The sequence below is a fragment of the Mytilus californianus genome, unplaced genomic scaffold (assembly GCF_021869535.1).
Source record: "Mytilus californianus isolate M0D057914Y unplaced genomic scaffold, xbMytCali1.0.p SCAF_5, whole genome shotgun sequence".
NCBI lineage: Eukaryota > Metazoa > Mollusca > Bivalvia > Mytilida > Mytilidae > Mytilus > Mytilus californianus.
In genome coordinates, this window is record NW_026262701.1 from 84286200 (window position 1) to 84304290 (window position 18091).

At 30.7% G+C, this 18091-nt stretch overlaps 1 protein-coding gene across 1 annotated transcript in view; it reads right to left on the reverse strand.

The window, feature by feature from the left end:
- Nucleotides 1-923: 923 nt before the first annotated feature.
- The window catches only part of LOC127703214 (electroneutral sodium bicarbonate exchanger 1-like), a 33241-nt gene continuing 16073 nt past the window's right edge, over nt 924-18091 (reverse strand). Inside the window, 17 exon segments of the mRNA XM_052207739.1 lie at nt 924-1994; nt 2730-2851; nt 3505-3618; nt 4004-4069; nt 6462-6788; nt 7790-7858; nt 8621-8693; nt 9826-10004; nt 11208-11372; nt 11704-11817; nt 12334-12789; nt 12792-12849; nt 13347-13480; nt 14480-14654; nt 15737-15822; nt 16663-16809; nt 17116-17361. Coding sequence (XP_052063699.1) covers nt 2759-2851; nt 3505-3618; nt 4004-4069; nt 6462-6788; nt 7790-7858; nt 8621-8693; nt 9826-10004; nt 11208-11372; nt 11704-11817; nt 12334-12789; nt 12792-12849; nt 13347-13480; nt 14480-14654; nt 15737-15822; nt 16663-16809; nt 17116-17361 — 2502 coding nt within the window. The 3' untranslated portion in view covers nt 924-1994; nt 2730-2758.

Sequence of the window (18091 nt, forward strand, 5' to 3'; positions counted from 1 at the left end):
AACCGAAATAATATACTAATGATCATGAGTATATCAAATTACAGAAAATATTAAAGATAAGTTAAAATTAAGAATATTTAAAAATATTTATGGAATTCGATGATGTCTCTTTACTTGTTTTAATTTCATGTTATTTACATATTAAAATCTATTGAAAAGTTGTTGTTGATGTCAGGTTTAAAGTGCATGCCCTAAATTGGATCATGATCGGAAACAAAAACATATTCTTTTTTCTTCGTATGTAAAATTTTATCAAATCTATCAATTTAAGATTTTTTTTTGAAAATCTTGAAAAGAACATATTTTCATATCACGTTAATTTACCGGTAAGTGAAAATCACAACCTAATTACAACCCATCGATGTATCCGTTCATTTTACGGTTATCATCAGTTTCGCACATTAAATCAAGAATGCTGTTGCTTTACTTTTTAGTATTGTTGTTTATGCTAATGATTTTTCAATGTCTGCGTTGTTTATACTGGTAACACTCATGCCTGTCCAATTCGTAAAAACCTTTCACATTCGGTCGAGTTTTATGGTTAGATTATTAACATGACCGATGGCTAAGGAATTTGGTGATGGCTTAGGGTTAGATAAGAGTCAATTACCATCCAGTAGTTTAAGCCGCCTAATCAATTGATATAACTTAGCGTAATCTATAGGAGTAACACGACGGCTCACAATCGGAATTTTGTTCTTTTTTTTCCCACCATGGTATTGTCAAGTCCTTTTTTTGGCTGATGAGTTTGAATATCACTTTGGTATCTTACGCCTGTCTTCTACAATTTCAATACAAGCAAATATTTAATGACAGTTATTTAACTAAATGGAAGAAAAATTTGAAACATTTGATATAATATATTAAACCGTACTTTATTTAGTTTTTAAGATATTGCGTTTTTTAATCCAAAGAAAATGACGATCAGTTTAACTGTAATAAGAATCATGAAACGTAATCAGAATGAATCCAATTTATTAGTTGTTAACCTACAATATTCCCTTACAACACTATGCTTAAATGCAGTTGATATTTAATGCAGGACTTGTGTGGGTTAATTTACACAAAACTAGATATTTAGAACGTGAATGTTAATAGGAATAATCACAAAAATGTAATAGTAGCCTTATTAAATCCCATTTAGACAAAAGCAATAATCACACAAATCCTTCACTTGCCGAAGTCTTCCAGAAATGAGTGGACGAACCCAAAAACAGTGGCATTTATTAATTCATAATAGCAGGATCTTGTGGAATTTAATGGTATGTGCAGGAAAAAACAATATGGGAAGACATACAAGCTAACAATACAGTAGTCATGTTTTGCTAAAGTAACCTGAACCTTTGAATCCTTAATTTACCTATTGTAAAGATGCCGTAACCTGTGTTTTTCTATTTCTTTAATACTTTAGAAGTAATCGAAATCAGAAGAACGGTATTCATCGAACACCAAGTATTTGTCCTTGGAAGGGGAGGGGGAGTGAAGGGGATAGTGCATGCATTAATTTTTTTTGGACAACCATTTCATTTCCGACTTTATTATAAACAAACAATTTTGTTTCAATGAAATTCAAGAACAAGAATATGTTTTTAAAATCAATGTTGAATTTCGGTTTTCCTTTTTTAAATGGAGACATACTTGAATATTAAAAAAAGACCAGAAATTGTAATAACGATTAACTGTTTAACGTAAAGTTCTTGAAGGCATATTGAATTAGAATTTCTGCAAATTTTATGATTTTGAATTTATGTGTAATCATCGTTTAATGAAAAGATCTAAGCATATGGTCTTTTGACACCCCATACGTATCCTTTCCATCTAAATATATGTTAAAACATATTGCATGATACATTGTATTTACATGGTTATAAAATATTCTTTATTTAATGCGATTTAAAAAAAAAAATTCCTTTGACAGCAACACAATGGAAATTACAATGAAGAATTATACGCAATCTCCTGGTACATGATTTAGGCGTCTACAACCGTCACATCTGAAATAAATGAAAAGCCATATCATAGAAAGGCAACATAATTAATGACATCCTTTATTTCAAGTATTACTTTTATCCTTATTAGTCATGTTAATATTTTTTTTATTAAAATGAGAGGCATATCATTATATCCCCTGCAAACTATGCAAGTGACTGTTTTTATAACACTGTGAAGAATTCGTTTCCACATAATTGAAGTACTTACTTATTCAATTTTCTTTAGTAAATTTGTGCTTTCTAATTAGAAATTTTATTACAATTGATAATGTATTTTCTTACGAAGGTGATATTCTAAAATTTAAGTTTGAATATTTCATGAAAACTATTACCAAACAAGACATTTTACCAAAAAAAAACTTATGTATGTTTTACTGTCTTTAAAAAAAAGTCTTAATGTTCCTTAAAAACTTTGTGATTAAATGCCATTTATTCAGATATCAATAAATTTAATTTCGCCATCTTATACTGAATCTTTTCGTATCTTCCATTATCCATACCATAATTCAATAATCAACTCTAACAACCAGACGCTGATATCCTCAATTTTGATTTTCACGGATGCCCTGTTTTTTCGTTGATGTATCTCACATTGTTATTCTCATTCCTACAGCTCATATTTGACTTAGTTGAGAACTTGTTTAAGTTTATTACAAAAAGTACTAATGACGCAGCTATATGAGAGCAGGAGGTGTGTGTCACGTGTCAATGGTTTCAACAAATAAGAATCGTACATACCAAAAACAAGCATCCTTATCACTCTTGTATTATATTATACTGTCCTCGTCTATTTTGAAATCTATTTTTCTATTTATTCTGTGTGTTGTTGTATTATCGTTGAGATGCCAGTACAAATTTCCCTGCAGGAGAATACATTTACAATTTGTAAATGAATGTAAACCTTTATATTTTGACAATAATTGAATTAATCATTTACTGTATAAACTGAACAGTTAATGCCATCAAATTTGGTACGGTCATTTGAATCTAATATACTTCTTTCCATTTTATACAAAATATTACAGTGATATTTTGAACTATCGTCATTCATACATATAAGCAATCATATTGCACACATTTCGTGACTATCATTGATCCATTAATAAAACAAGTTACCATAGTTATTATTATATGTCTGTACATATAAAATAAACATTTCTCCAGTGGTGTTAGAAAAAAATGTTTAAAAGTATGGAAATTGAAATACCAAAAAGAGAAGAGTAATAATATACAAAAGTCTCAAATCAAATGAGGAATACCTGTGCATTTGATGGCTAGGCTCAGAATTTTTTGTATTTGGTGGATTTCGTGTTGCTCAGTCTGTGGTTTTCTATGATGTGTTTTGTTAATGTTGTTTGTCTTTTGATCGTTTTTCGTGTTTGCAAAGACCTTGTCGACTTTTTTTTCGACTAATGAGCTTGAAAGTCCTTTTGGTACAAGTATCTTTCGCACCTCTTTCACAAATTCCAAAGTTGTATATCCTTACTATAGAATAAACAACGTCATAACTTACAGTTGATTGCCTTCTATAGTTCCTTAAAAATTCTACTGGACAATCTTTTAAAATATCCTCCTTAGATAGACCAGTTGATTTTGTGTCATGTTTAAGATACCATGAAATATTACCCTGCAATGAAATTGTGTCTAGCTTAAAAAGTAAATATAAAAAGAGAGAGAGAGAGAGACGAACATAAATGTGAATCCCAATAAACAAGTTCTATGTTCTTCTGAAGAATAATCTTTATCTTTCGTATATAAAATTAAGAAGATGTGGTACCGTATAGTTAAAACAATTCAAAAGACACTATTAACTTAGGTGTTTTAGTAGATAATGATAATAGATCTTATGACATGATCATACTCCAAGAGAGTGTTACTGATATTAATATCAATAATAATATGGAAAAATTAGATACGATATCTATAATATAAATATGTATCCACCTTTTCTAGTGCAAAATGGCTCTTAATAATATTCAAATATTCCTGATGTTTATTTTAGTTCTACTTACGGTTGAGTTAATTTTTCTGCATTTGCTCTGCTTTAAAAATTCTATTGGACCTTCATCAACAACATCCTGTATTATAGATGAATTCATTTATTTAGATTCAACATCATTGATAGTTACTAGATATTTGAATTTAATATCCACCAAATTTTCATTCTTATATTTAAAACAGATAGATAGATATAGCAAAGATATCTTCAAAAGAATATAGTATATTTTTTGTCACGTACCTGTTATATATTTCGTTTAAGTACGATTTAGAAAAGCATTATATAAACTATTAAAGAAACTTTGATCAACGGTGCTTTAAACTATCTATCCTTGTTTTATCGCTGGTGGATGTTTGACCTTTAATGGATCTGGATATGCATTTGGTAATATAGCTCCAAATGTATTGAAGTGGTTATACACCTTCTGTTTTCAAAGTTTTGTTTATGAGCGTTCCTTATGAAGTTCAATATTAGACAGAAAACATCAAAGGGATAATCAAAATTCATAGAAAAACCGACAATACAATTACAAAGGAAGAAAAATGATGAAAAGACAAACAATACTCTTCAAAACACAGCATAAAAAACTAAAGCCTGATCAACACGAACCAAACTTATTAACCAAGGTAAGCAGTCCATGCTCCACATGTAGGAACATTCATGTTGCTTATTGGAAGTACAAATTCAGTGAAAAGTCTCATTCGGCGATGCCACAATTTAGGAAAAGAGTACAGGACTGTTGCAACGACAGTTGGAACATATTCATTGTAATATGTGACTTAGATATTCCAAATCGGTCAAACGATCATGATGAGGTGCATAAAACTTAAAATTCACTCCAGAAAACGATTCAGACGCATCTAATTTTTAACTGTTATGTTCATTTCAAGATAGATTATCAAAGTCATTCAAATATCATCAGTCAAAATACAAAAAGAAACACATGAGAGTGAAACCAGTCGGATAAGCCTGAACCCATAGCGCAGTGTGAGCAAGGGTGTTGACGGAATTATTGTGCTGAAGCCGTACCATAAACAAATAGTGTTGTCTTTATTCCTAAATATTGTAGTAACTTAATGCTATTTTCATTTCAATTTTCTTCACAATCAGGGGCTAATTTAAGGAAGTAAATAATTTATAATTATGATTAACACGTATATGGAAATTATTGTAGCCCTTTAAAGCTGTATTTTAAAAACAATATATTAGATCAATGTCTTATTATCGTTTTGTTTTGTATTTGAATAGAACTTGTTGACGGGCTCAGTAAACCGTACCATTCCCAAATTTCTAAACCTGATACAAGTTGATATTTCTGACATTAAACTTGTATATTATATATGCGATTTCAAGGTCATATAAATAAACAAAAGTTAGTGAGATATATTTTATTAAAAGGGAAAATATATAGCAAACAGATTTAAAAATTGTGAAGAATAAGTATTTTTTGTAAGAAAACTGAAAAAGAAAGCAAAATTTGAAAAATATGATTTTTTTTATTCGGATAAACCTAGAGAAAAACTAGTTTTCATAAATTAAGTTCGAAAAAGTTTAGACTATTTTACTATGTACGTTTATGTTTCCATTTAATGCAGTTAAGGATTACAGAATTTGACAGACGAACAGATTGGCGATCACTACGATAACGATACAACTCTTTTGTTATAATAACACAAACAAAAATTTACTAAGGCAACACATTCCTTTCATATTTGATATTTCTGTTTGGGGTTACCATTCCTTAAGTGTATCTTAGATCTGTCTGTCAATGAGTACCCAAGAGCTCTAAAATTTACTGAACATATCTTCGTATTCAGTTATTGAATATTAGGGTAATACTGTTAAGTGGTTATTTTTGGCAAAGTTTAAATTTTGCGATTTCTAGTGCAAAACCTTTTCGCACATTTTATTATCACGTTTTACTTGTACATGATTCTTATCTTTCTTTCTTAAAAACAATTTTTACGCGAGTAAATGTTTTCGCGATTTTATATCAATCCCGAAATAATCGAATATAAACCCCTCGCGAAAATTTCAGACTTACAGAATGACATATTTTTTTATAACTGTTAACACTGTTTTCTGGCATTTTTATACATTTAAAAAAGTAAAACAAATATACTGAACTCCAAGAAAAATTCAAAAAGGAGTCCATAAAAATGGAAAATATTAAACGCTATCAATCAATAGAACAAATGAAAAACAACTGCCATTTTCCTGACTTGGTACAGGCATTTTCTGAAGAAAATGGTGGATTAAACCTGGTTTTCTAGCTAGCTAAACCTCCCTCTTGTACGACAGTTGTTTATAGTTCCGTTATCTTGACAAATTTGGGTAAGCAACCCAAACCTAAAATCGGAAAAAATATAATAAAAATGATTGTTGTGTCAATTTCATTGACTAATTATCTGAAAAGACTTATGCCAACAAAATCATAAGCCGATGCGACTAATAATTGCAAAATATCTTACGTCATCTTTATCATCATCTTCAACAATCAATTCACCAGCATCTTCCTGTTTCATCATCTTGTCCTCTAAATTCTGGTCGTCGAGCCATTTTAATTCATTCATTGTAAAGATTCTTTCCATTCCCTTTCTTACAAAACATGTACCAAGTACCATAACAGGGAAAACGATAGAAATCGTTTTTATAGCTTTAATGGCCCATAGTATTCCCAAACATAAAATTTGGAAAAATGTGAACAGGTGAATTCGATTGATCCTCACATGGCGAAGATACATTCTGTCTGGTTGGTATTTGGCTGGCATAAACATTATCAAGAAACGGTCTTTAAACTGTTGAATAGATTTTTTCATATATTTTAGTGCAACCCTGTAAGTTTTAGAGGGGTAAGTACCAACTACAAGACAACTATAAAAAACAATGGCGGAACATACAAAGCTCTTAAATCGATATAAGATCTAAGGTGTTAAGAAGGGTAAGCAGATCCTGCTTAACATGCTCAAATAGTGGTAACCGTAGTAGTGATTAGTTTCATTCGGTGACCATCGGGGATAAGAAGACGGGATTGTGATTAGGACAATAGGAACAGAATGTTGGTAATCTGTGACTCAGATACCGTATAGCGGGGTTTTTTTCGCGGGTTGTATATTTTCGCTTATTTTCGCGGATAGAACAAAATCGCCAAAATAAATTCCGCCAATTTAAAATTGCACATGCAATGATATTGATAAAAGTTTTGAATCCGCCAAAATAATAACCGCCAAATTATTTGGTATACCTTATTTAATAAAATCGCGAAATTTTACACCCACGAAAATAATCCGCTATACGGTATGCCATAACGATCAACCAAATCTAAATGGCGTTCGTAAAACTTTGAAGGTAAAACCTTAATCTTAGCACTTGGAACGTCGATTAAAGCACCGGACTGATGTAAAAAAAAAAAACTGAAACTGAACCACTTTTGTCATGATGTTTCACAAAAAAATATTTAAGGTACAATGTAAATTGAAGGAACCACGTAAGGTTTTACGAATAAAACAACCAACTCAGACTGATATATTTTCCGATTGACCATCTCGTGACGGCAATATAAAATTGATGAAGTAATGAAAATATCTATGTTCCCTATAACCCCGAATTGAATAATTTCTGTGAATGTGCTCTATGAGGTTGATGATTTGTTCGATTTTGTTTTCTCTCTCTGAAACTTATTCTACCATTTTCAGTTAAAGAATATAGCGTGTTATTACTGTGTGTATGTTGTGATATGTTGTAAAATAGATTATATGTTTTTTTCAATATGCAATATAGTTTTTATTAAAGTGCATACCTGCATTCCTCGGAAAGCTGATACTCCCATGTACAAAAATACACCATATAAAACAGGCATGGGCACAAGCTGAAACAGGAAGTGCATAAGACACTCAACACAATTCCTGCCTTTATCAAACAGTGATTACAAAGAAATTATGTCTTATGCTATCATTTGGTATTTACTTTTTCATTAATTTTTATACTCATTAAAAAAAGAGAGAAATGCAGGATTTCATTTTTTTGTGTGCAATTAATAATTTTTCCGTTTACAACAATTAAATAGGTTATGGTATTGACTTAAGGAATTTCAACCCTTAGTGTATATTTGTTTTGTTTTGTTTTGTTTTGTTATGTTTTTTTTTGTTTTTGCTTTTTTTTTCTTTTTTGTAGTTGTTGTTATCCTTTTCGAATACGAATGTATTAGTTTTATTTTAAAATATAAACGAATTGAATTATTTTTACAGTTTAAAACATCTAAAAAATGAAGATGTAAGGGAAATCAGTAAAGCAAATTGAAGATGTGACAACATCACAAAACAAAATTATATCTAATTTAAAGTTCACATATTCATTCTTTGAAACTTTTTTTAATAATCAATGAATAAAATGCACTATATTGTACAAATCAGTATGGTCTAGATGACAAGCGATCAAGAGCCTAACGTAAAGAAAAGAAACATATCCCTTGTTGAAGACTGTACGTGGTCAATGTCATGTATAGTATCAATGTATTATTGGGTTCCTGGCTAATTGACGTTTACGAAAATATCTTCTTTATAAATACAATGTGTACTAAATTTTTGCTTTAATTTTATGTAAACAAATTAAGTATAACTGTATCACATACCTGTAACATTTTAGTCATAAATACAGAGCATCCGTTCAAGATTGCAATAATCAGAGGAGTAAGACGCTGTTCCCTAAAAGAATGTATATTTTTTTGACAAAATATTGGATACTGTTTTTGTTAACGCTGTATGCTTTACGCACTATCAAACATTGTTACAAGAAAGGTAACACATTACTTATTCTAAATTAATGTATTAGTTAAATTGGGAATGGAAACGGGGGATTTGTCAAAGAGACAATAACCCGATCAAAGAGCAGAAAACAGCCCAATGCCACCAATGGGTCTTCAACACAGCGAGAAAATCTAGCACCTTGAGGCCGGCTTTAGCTGGCCACCGAAAACTAATTTATACTAGTTCAGCGAAAATGGACGTCACACTAAATTCCGAAACATATAAATGAACCAATGTACACTTTTTCGAGGTGTATGTATTTTCATGTAATTCGCGGTATGTATCTTTTTGCGGAAAACAAATACACCCGAATACAACTGAAGTGTATACGTGCGTATAAAAGCCTTGAATTAATATTGCCCGTATTTTTAACTCTACAGTTACGTTTACCCTAGATATATTCAATTGAAACCCGAAAACGTTTAAACACAAGTAGAAATTAGTACTACAAAGGATTACACGTCAAAAAAATAATCCAGGCCAATCGAATTAGATACGCATTTTTTGTGTAAAAACAACCTAATGGAACAATACCTTTATCTTACGGACCACTTTCTAAGGATTGAATAAATATTATCATTTTGCAATAGGAACCTTGTTTTATATTATAAAGCACCTAAGACTTTGAGAAACTTTAAATGCTTAATGAAATATTTCTAACTGGCGTTGTAATATTTTGACTGTCAAATCCAAAATGAATAACAAACGAAGTTGAAAACAAAAACAATAACAATAAGCCCTAAAGGTTACACCCGTTTTAAAATGAAGCTCATTTACACGATAAAGACCATTATGTTAATATTGTTATCAGAAATAATGCGACAATAAATAAAAGTGAATTCATCGGTTATATCAAGTTAATGAAAATAATACGCGCGAAAAAAGAACACTTACAACATGTTTCTTGTGTTTTTAGGAATAGATATCTATTGATATTTTTTTCTGGATATGTCATGAATATTAAGAAGATGATATTTATTATGTTTGACCCTAATTCTTGATTCATTTTATTTCATTTATTTGTACACACCTGCATCCAAGGAAGACTGGTTTCTCACCGGGGGCAGTACATTTAGATTCCATTTTGAGACTGTTAACATGTGACATTGATCGAACTGTGGCAGCAACATACCAAGGAAGACCGAAAAAAGAACACACCACAATACAGATCGTTGCTACTGTCAAATCTAAATGGTAGCCACAACCTTTCTGTAAAAGAGAAGAAAGGTCCATTCTTACCGTTTATATTTTTTTAATTGATTTTTGGTAAATTAAAGAACCCAAGCCAGACGGAAAAATATATGTTAGTCTGTTAGACTGTAGTATAAGGGTTGTTCAGATTACCCTAAAGTTATTTGAAAAATGGGAAAACATAGAACTAAATTGATAGCAAACGCCATAAACCATATGCGCATAACCATTCAGAAAGACATATATCTAAAAAAACATCTTGTTTGTTTGCTACTACGCTAAATTTTACCTCAAATATCCATTTATTTTTTACATGTGAAACACAATATAGTTTGTATATGACGGTATCAATTTAATCAATTACTTTTAAGAGACCCATTTTTTTAAGACAAAGAAATAGTTCGATCCCTGCTAAGTCTGTTCGTTGGGTTTTTCTATAATAACATAAACGGTACCAATTTTACTGCACCAGATGCGCTTTTCGACAATGTATGTCTCTTGTCTCTTCAGTGATGTTCTAGGCCAAAATATTTGAAATTCAAAATTTGTATACAATTTATATAAACTAAATCATAGCTAATCATTTAAAGTAATTAAAAAAAACTCGAACAAAGCGTTTAAACCACAGTCGAACTTAACATAACAAATAAAAGACGGTCGAACGCCCTCTTTTAGTATTTCTGTTTTAAACCCGTTCGTTTTTCTACTTTCGAATGTTTTGTATTTTTGGATCGATTGCCTCTGATGTTATTTCATAAACACGAGTTATGCGGACAGAAATCGATCGTTAACGTTTTTGTTTTAAGAAATCACTATACAATTTCGTATCACCAGCTCAGTAGTCAGCACTTTTGTGTCATAAGTTATCATTGATATGGTCATAATCTTAAATTTACTGTTAATAAAACTTTTTTTTCAAAATACTAAGGATTTTCTACCACAGGAATATATAACTTTAGCTGTATTTTGCAAAACTTTTCGGAATGTTAGGTCCTCAATGATCTTCAAATTAGTACTTTATTTGGCCTTTCTAACATTTTGGATTCAAGATTCACTGATGAGTCTTTTTTTAATCCTGTTATCCATCATGAGTTTCTTCACAAAACATTTTCACTAATAGTGTTAAAAGTGAATAAAAAATAACAAATTTACGATGAGTAAAATGCATTTAAAAAGTCCACATTTATATCCGTATAATTTTAATAAACTAAGAAATTTAACCTTTAACTGATTTTCCTTTCTGTTTATGATAACAGCTGTAATTTGTTGATCCATAAAAATCAGAATTACAGCTACAACCGCTGGTAGAGATGCAAGTATCATTGTCCACCAGGGATTACCAGAGCTGAACGGACTGATAAACCATGGCCTTGTAGGGTCTGAAGGCTACAATACATTTAACAATCAAACTAACTATATCAATCTGTGAAAATCTTGGAAAGAAGTGCAATTTACTGATAAAAAAGGAAATAAAAGAATTGGCATCAACCAAAAAGTAGAACATTTAACGTTGATTTTTTAAATATAGATATAAGCATCAATAGTTTACCAATGTCCAAATACTTAATCGAGTATAAAGACAAATCAAGGTAACACACAGTAACGAAGGGAATCGCTTGAACTCCAATGTAGCAAGACCAGGTACTTAGACAGGGTATGCATCTTCTGCGATGCGTACATTATAGTCTTAATGTAATGGATAACGTCTTAACCAAACCTGAATTTTATCTGGAACTATTAGCTTCGGAGTTGGTACTCCTAATCTTGCATCAAATAATACCATTAAACAAATGGCGATGAAGACTGCAAAGTCTCCTATGGTCTGTCGAACCTATAAACAAAATTGCAATGGCTATTAAGTGCATACACTGTGAACAGGATTTTGTATAGCGGAAAGAGAAGGTTAACAACACACTCTGTTCTTAACATCGTCAGAAAATTTGAATAAAAAAAATAAACACAAAACAAATTACGTCGGACGACTGCAAGCTGTAACTGATGAAATAGCTCATATAAAATACTTGAATCAGTAAGGCTAAAAGGATTTGTAGTTTCAAATTGTTAACGAATGACCAAACCCTACTTATAGATTTTAACAAATTGGTTCATGCTGTATAATAATATATTTTGTAGAATTTTCTATCTCAATATACCATGATTGAATTCATCGTACATCATTGTGATTTCTCAGAAATAAAGATAAGAATTGAGTTTTTAAGTTAAAAAAAACAATTATCTTACTTAACATTTTCTGAAGTTCCAATTTAATCTGTATATAGGTCATTTTTTAGGAATACACTTATGAAGAAAAGTGATTCAGTTAGAAAAGCAATGACTTTAAACTTACTATTGTCGGGAAGAATCGACTTTTCTTCATCATAACCAACCACCACGCAATTGCAAAAGTTCCAATACCAAGTATGATAGATAAGAAAAACACATTGTCATGATAAATTGGTGTTTCACAACCGGAACCTTCCAAGACGCCTCCTAGATCAACACAATCCTCCTTCTTTATACTATTCCAGTTGATAGTTGAATTCATCGTTGAATTTAAATTCAAATAAGAAGTTAGCATAGTAGTGATATTCTCAGTCTGATTATTAGGAACACAGGTGCATGAATAGTCTAATGGTATGTCTGGATGTGTATTATATATATGTGTGTCAGCTATTGATACTATCTTTTTAATTGATTCGACTATGAAAATAATAGCTATTAAGCAAGCAAAACTTTCTTCGGTAAATCTCGTTATATAACGAACTAATGCACTCAAGTCAAACGCAATAATGATCAGTAAAAAAATAGGGCTAACCACAGACCTATCATACATCTAAATGACATAAAATCCCATGTGTTGTCCCTAAAAATAAAATAAGAATAAACATTATTTCTTATCATAAACGATTAGAATCGAAAGCTGAAGAAATGTTTGTTTTGTCAATTAGTCCAATTATGTACAATTTCCATAACAAGAAAGGTTTTATTTATAAATTGTTTTGCTTTTCAAAAATTGAAATCTTTTGTTCTTCAAAACACGTGGATTAGACTGCAATATGTGTTAAGTGGAGCTTGTGTAGGCTGGTTCCCTCCCTTGCAACATATCTGAGACACCCTTGTTGTCAAGTCAGATCCAAATAGATAAAGGACAGAGAACCAGTCTAGAGCTTGTGTTACTAAAAAATATAAATATTGTTTGAGTTAATATTTGTTTTTGATTCTTTATTTGGTGGTCGTCGTGTCTGTCTATTCTCTTACTGATTCAACGTTGATAACTACTCATTTAGATCTTGATTTTTTTGTAAAATATGTTTGCTAGTTTCGAGTACTTACTGGCTGTCGAACTGTTATTATACATACCTACACATGTTATAGATTATTATCTCAAGTACTAAAACAGGACCAGTACTACCCATTATGATAAGTGGCTGTCCACCAAACAATGCAAACGCCAGATTAACAAATGCAACGGCTAAAAGACATTCCATTGTTCCCTGTAAATAAAACACAAAAGGGAATTTTTTGTGTATAAACTTTTTATTGTATCTGCTGCAGTGTACTTCAAAATTATAGACATGACTACTGATGACTATAGATATTACGCATGCCGGGCAGAACAAGTTAACCGTACTGGATTACATTTATTGTGTCATCCGTTATTTATTTCAAAGATCGTATTGAATATGATTTACCTTTAAGTGCTGTCAGTTCTTTATTATTCACATTTATCTTCTTTTTTTCTTTCTTTCCTGTCTCAATGATGTATATCCCTAATTTCCTGTAAATGTCTGTGTAATACTTTGTTTGTTAGTATTCATCTTCGTCTTAAACTATCGCTTTTGTACTTTTACATACTTTATGAGATCGAATTCTATTGATTGCACGATATCTTAATACATCAAAATATAGACAATGAACGTTTGAAGTTGAAAATGAATTATTTGGAAATCAATGCTAAAGAATGATATATTTAGATATTTTGATATCATAAATGTTGAGCCAAAAATAACATAACATTAATTTTGTATATTATATCATTTTTAAATGTTAATTTTTAAACAATGACGGAAACTGAAGTTGCATTAAAATAAAAGAATAATTCGAATCCTTTTGTGAAAAAAAATTCTGCAATGCCTTTGTCAACGAAAATATCATTCAGAAAATTGTAAAAGGGAAATAAAAGAAATTAAAAAATGTTAAACATTTGATGCATATTCCTTTTATCATACTGTCAATCCATTATAAAATTCAGGTTAATTTGACTGTTATCAAACCATTAGTGTAAAAAAATTGCAATGAATTTATATCTTTATTTACTACAACAAATGCAACAACGAAGAAATTGAATTAATGATTATACATGTACCACCCAAGTTATTTCAAAATCGTATTTCGCATCTAGAATCTCACTCCTTCAACGAATGTCGCTGTAAAAAGTATTGTGATCCACAAGATTTTTTTGGGATGAATATTTTGCTTTACTGAAAACTTACCATGTGCTGGTCTGTTTCCTGACCCAGAAAAGCTCCAAATGTAATGTTAGGTGCCAGTGTAGCTAGATACATGAAAAGTATAGAACCAATACACTGTATGTGTAAACCATCCTTAAAGTCGCTGATGTAAAAAGGAATTTTTCGTTTAACATCTTTTATAAGACCTCCAAACAATCTACAAAAAAGAAAATTTATTTTTTATGCTCGTCAAAAAAATAATACGACTGTTAAAATTAGATTTTTAGGACACATTACCTTTATTCAACGGATTGTATGCCAAAAAAAACCGTATTACATATAAATTATGAATTGACAAATGTATTAATGAAAAACAAGAAAGCAACGATCGATCACAACAAAAATCAGAGGACTTAACCGATATGATAGTACAAACAGAGGGCGATTAGAGTCGTCAACGGTAATTGGTGAGGGTGATTAAAACTTTTTAGTTATTACATGATCGTTCCGAATTTCAATGAATGTGTTGTGAAAAATGATTTTGTTGGTAAATGCCAAGTTTAACAGGATTGAAATCATGAAACATCAATTTGTAGGTATTGCTGCCAAATTCCGGATTTTCGATGATTGTTATTTATTTTTCTGTTAATTTTACATCTGTTGTTCTTTAAATTGTAAAGCGAACACACTGTTTACTCGATTGGTTTGCCAAATGAAAATTGAAAAGGGAATTACATGAAGACTGTTACAACCAAGTTTCGTCTGAAAGTGTCGGTGAATAAAGGCATAATACTAAATGCCTCATAAGCAAAACTTTCAGAACGAAGAGAGAATGTGGTAAATATTGCAATGAAATTTCTAAAGTAGCAACTGCAGTTGGAATCAGTTCTAGTCTAACTTTAGAACTGTCAGAATAAACATTTCAAAGAACTGTCATTATCAGTTTAAGAACGGTTTCACTTAATAACACTAGAACTGTTCTAGGTACAATGTACGTTCCTAATAAACTATGTTTGAAATGATATAGATGAAATTCTCTGAAATCCTCTACTATTAAACGAACCACTTGAAAATCTTTTTAATCACAATTTGTGAGCGGAATAGTCCAAATTTACAGAGCAGTTCAAATTCTCGTTGCGTTATCCGGGCATTGCCATTCTCCAGGACATACTAATTGATAATGTTTTCTTAGTTTGGTCAATAATTACGCTTGCTTTTACCATAACAAATAGATTATATTTACCACATAAATCAGCCACTGTAAGCTTAAAAACGATACATATGAATATATCTACATACCTTCCGGTCCGAACAAGTGTATCGTCATTTTGTTCATGATCCTTTTCTTCAGACTTGGATTTGGTCGAGAAAAAATTTCGTCTTTCCTGTAGAAATAAGGTTGATATATCAAGAACAATTTGAACCGTACAATACTATTGCAGATTTTTGGCATTTTCAATTTTTCATTTAACATGATTGCTTAATGCAACTTCGATCAAGTTTTATTCGATTAAAAAAAATCTTAAAGTATGAATGAAACGAGAAAACAATCATATGAATTGCCTCTTTGGCTCCAATAACTAGATGTATCAATAACTACAAACTGTAAACACTCCCTTTACTAATAAATCATATATATCTTCAGTGATCAATAAAAAGGCTAACCATCTGTCTATGGATGTTGACGTCTGTTTTTGTGGTTTTTTCCTGTCTCAATGATGTGTATACTTCATTTCCTTTTAGAAATGTTTGTGTGCATTTTATTATGTAAAGCAGTTGTCATCATTTATATCTCTGATGTTGAGTTCTTTAAAGAATTTGATGTTGAAGGCATATCATTGGTAGCCTCTGCTAAATTCATTCACATCTTGTCTACAATTCCGGTGATTCGATGCTTGTTATGTGGTATACATACTTATTGTTGCAGAGTTTATATCGACTTTTAAATAGGTTTTTTATATGTGGGTTGTCATCATTGGTGACTGATTTGTTTACGTATAAAATCCTATATTTTTACTAACATGTAAATCAAGCATTAATGTTTGTCATACAAATTATCAAATGAATGAAATAAATGCTTTAATAAAAATTCCAAATCAAAACCTTTCTGTGGATACAATACAACAAAAATATAAAAAAAAATTGTATGAATAAATAATTTCCTTTGGTACGTAATTTTGTTTAATTTTGTTGACTCTATAGAAGTAAGAATAAGCTTCAACAACCTGAGAAGGTGCTGTGGTTGGTGGGTCTAAGCGTACATCAGGGTCCCATTGGCCTGGTGGAAGTACTGTTAGCTGGTCTAAAAATTCGTCGAATCCATGCATAATGTCATCCCGTGATTTTGCTTTGTATGCAACTTCACTGAATATCTGTAAATGTTAAGATTCTCATTTAGGCAGTATATAATTAAAAGCTATCAAATTTGAAAAGACGTTAAGTACTGTTTGTTATATTTCGTCTTGAAACTTTAATTAAACAAAAAAATGTCTATAAATGAATTAATAATACATTTTTCACTAACTGCTTTTAGGAAAAAAGGCGGAGGATACCAAGGTAATATTCTAAGCCTATAAGTCGAAAGAAAACCGTGTCAAAAAAAAAACCAAACAAGCGAAAGAAAAAAAAAAACAATACATAGCAAGCTTTGAGAAAAAAAATTGTCCTGCATATCTCACCTCGTCGACCATCATATTGGAAATTGCTCTTCCTATTTCAAATGCATAGTTTGGTTCAGATTTCGGAGTAAGATGAAGGAAAATGAACCTGGTAGGTAAAGCCACTTGTGATAAGTCACCAATAAATCTGGGTTCAATCAATCGAATGAATGCTGTGACTGGTTTTTTCAAATCATCCAATTCACCAACCCAGACATTAGCAACTTCTGCTCCTTCAGGAATCTTTTTCATAAACGGTGTATTAAACTGCAGAAAAAAATGGTGTTTTGATCAGTTATTACAAATGTAGGTAAAGATATATCATATAGTACGATGGTTACTGGTTTAACAAATTGGTACAAATGAATAGTTAAATTTTGAAGTCAGAAAAAACAATTTTATTACCGGTACTTCTGTCGATAATTTGTTATCTACACATGTTAATAATTATTTTTTTTTATATTTAAACAACCCCTATTTATTTTGTTTTGCTTTATTCTCCATTGGGAGTGGGCTGCTGTTCATTTTGACGGCAATATGTTGACTTCTAGATGATCCTTCATTATCCGTTATCTATAAGTTGGTCATATATATGAAAGAATCTTACTATCAATTATAGAAAGTCATTTTTTATTTACGAATAAAACATGAAAATAACCCTTTCTGCGTACTTTATTTGACCTTTTCAACTTTTTTTTATTCGAGCGTCACTGATGAGTTTTTTTGTTAGTCGAAATGCGCGTCTCGCGTACAAAATTTAACCCTGGTAAATTTACTGTTAATGCTATGAAGATAACGAAACACAAAGATTTTACCAGAAGCAATAGCTAACCTTAGCAAGATTTGGATTAAACTGCTTGTTACTGCAGTCGCTATGATTTATTAGAAACAACAGAAATTTTCAATCTTACCTATTTTAAATCCCACAAACAATAAATATGATTTGAACCAATGTACTATTCTTATGCAGCCAGCAACTATGTTAATAATATAAGTA